Below are 2,500 nucleotides of genomic sequence, written 5' to 3'. Positions count from 1 at the left end.
GTAACGCGGTGCAGAGCTTCGTCTCTTTGACGAAAAACGACACAACAAATACCACGGGTTCTGCTACACTTTCTTCATGTGCGCTCCAACGTGAACCAGGTCTGACGGCCGCGGAAGCCGGATCGAACTCAAAATCGAGTGGAGGTGGTGCTGTCACCCATGTCCAGACAGCAGGGAACATGGTACGCCTAGTGAAGCTGGTCAACAGCGTCAGCAAGGTTGACCAGCTTCGAGCGAATTCTCCTTTGACGACTTCAGCCGCTCTTATAAAAAAATCCCCTCCGTCGATCGTTTTGCCGAGTGGGTCTCCGTCTTCTCCCGCTAAACCCGGACTTCAATTGCCTCGACAAATTGCAATGAAGCAGCCCGCGCAGGGTACGAGACAAACGTCTATTATTTTAAACCTTAAACCAGGCGAACCAATACCGAAAGCGATTAACTTGCTTAGCCCTGACGGGAAATCCGTGATGTTGCTGACGTTAAGCGAAGGTGGCAAACAACTTGTGACACCAAGTGGAGCTCCTGCCACTGACGGAAAAATTCTCATCCCTATTCCACCAAACGTAACGGTTTCGTCACCTATGACATCGAAACCAACGACTCTCCTCAACAAGGTATATCCTATCGCCCCGAATCCGGTCAAAACGACACCGTTGCCGTCTCAGGGCATTTCATCCTCATCCGTGATCACTTCCGTCGGCAGCCCTCCAAAACAGCCAGTCGTGCATAGTAGGGCCACGTATTCAAGCGGATCATCTTCTATCGGAAGTTTTTCAAACGCATCTGAATCTCGTGTGTCTATGGTCACACCGGCTGCGTCCAGTACAAACGTTGCCTCTCCTTCTGTACAATCAGCGGTATCCACAAAACTCGAGACGGCAGATCCGAAGCCATCATCTTTCGACGAAGATAAATCTACTGGACTTTCACCACAAGAAGCAAAGATTCAAAGACTCAAACAGCTTATTCAACAACAGGAGGATGCAGTGAACAAGCTTCGCGAAAAGAGGCGCCTGGAGTTGGAGCAGATCAGGAATCCATCGTCACCGTCCAAAGTGGATGACGGTGCAGCAACGGATGACTCTTTGAGAACTGAAAGACCTGCATTGGCAGAACAGAAGAGACCTGCTAGCCCCTTTGCCGTTCCACTTCCTCCCAAGAAACGAGTGAAGGACTATGACTCTAGCGTCAAAACTGTCCTTCCGAAGGCAACAGATTCCTCGTTACCGCCTTCTGACGGCGCGTTTATCCCTAATGCTGACGACAGAGCCTTCGTTCAGTTGGTTGGGTTAGAGAACGTCATCAGTAATATTAAATAGCAACAAGTGAATATGAGCTAAGTTAATCAATACAACCAATCCCCCATACATGGCCCTCTACCAATGATAATGTTTTCAATCTTATTTCAGTACAAGGTTACGCGCCACGAATGGATTCCGATTGGTCCATGTCAAATGACGTCATGCTTCGCACGCTTTCTTCTGACGGGACTGCCGTTATAAATAGTTTCCGCACGTGCTTCAAAATTTAAGAATTAATTGAAAATAGTTATCATGGGGCATATGGTTTCGCTTTCCTGCCTCATTTTCTCTTGAAAGCAATATGTTACGGCTTTGCACCGTGATTGAAGCCCCCATACGGGAGTTGGCGCCGTTTTTCAATTTAACCAATTCTATTTTCCTGCAAATCCAGGCAAGGTATTATCAAGTTTTCTCTCCTGGGTATGGGATGCTTATGTTCGCCTAGTATATTCAGCCGTTTGTCATAACTTCCAACTTTACACCCACCCTGCCAGCAGAGCCTTTCTTAACTCGACTGGAAAGAAAGGACTCTGCACAAATCGTGTTAAGTCTTGATTGAGTAAGCGCAAGCCGTTGCTTGGAGACAGTTTCAAACCCAGGCCAAGTCTCGATCGCACTCCTAGGCGTCAAATTGGTATTCGTACTGAAGGCTCGATTTCGATATTCGCCTTGTCAAAAATATGATGCGCGCGCTGCCTAAGCCGGTTTGACCGGAGTGACTAGCCCAGACACTTGCGCTGCGGCGACTTCAATGACTTGACACGATTTCGGCTGAGCCTCTCTTATTCGCTCTCCGGTGAGTTTTGGAGGGACTCTGCTCGCAGGGCGCTTTGCACCAAACTTCGCTGGACAACTTAAGCGATTTTGATATTGGTTCCACTGTAAAGACTAAGCCAGACGAGAATCGCTGAGAGTTGACTCAATTGGGTACAGTTGTTAACAACCTTCGGACAACACAAAATAATGTACGGTTCAAGGATGTAAAAAGTTCGCACGGTCGGAGGCAGCTAATTTCTCGTCTGGATGTTTATTAACGCTGTTTCCAATCTTACAGAGTTTTTTGATTGCGATTTCCAAGATCGTTATACCTGTTGCAGCAAATTTAATGCGGACTGTCAATGATATATTGAAGCTGCGTGCAATAATTTTGACTTTTATAGGGTCGTTGTATTTACAAAGCAACATATAATGTCGCGTTT

General features: G+C 47.0%; 1 protein-coding gene across 3 annotated transcripts in view; it reads left to right on the top strand.

Annotated features, from left to right (window-relative positions):
* Window positions 1-2,500, top strand: part of LOC138057093 (uncharacterized) — a 16,847-nt gene that overhangs the window by 14,323 nt on the left and 24 nt on the right. For all 3 annotated transcript variants that reach the window (XM_068903117.1, XM_068903116.1, XM_068903115.1), the window contains exon 4: window positions 1-2,500. This exon is cut by the window's left edge and continues 168 nt beyond it; it is cut by the window's right edge and continues 24 nt beyond it. In XM_068903117.1, coding sequence (XP_068759218.1) covers window positions 1-1,319 — 1,319 coding nt within the window. In that variant the 3' untranslated portion in view covers window positions 1,320-2,500.

Source organism: Montipora capricornis, chromosome 7 (assembly GCF_036669925.1).
Source record: "Montipora capricornis isolate CH-2021 chromosome 7, ASM3666992v2, whole genome shotgun sequence".
Taxonomy (NCBI): domain Eukaryota; kingdom Metazoa; phylum Cnidaria; class Anthozoa; order Scleractinia; family Acroporidae; genus Montipora; species Montipora capricornis.
The sequence above is the reverse complement of the archived record's forward strand: the minus strand, read 5'-3'. Positions and strand labels throughout refer to the sequence as shown.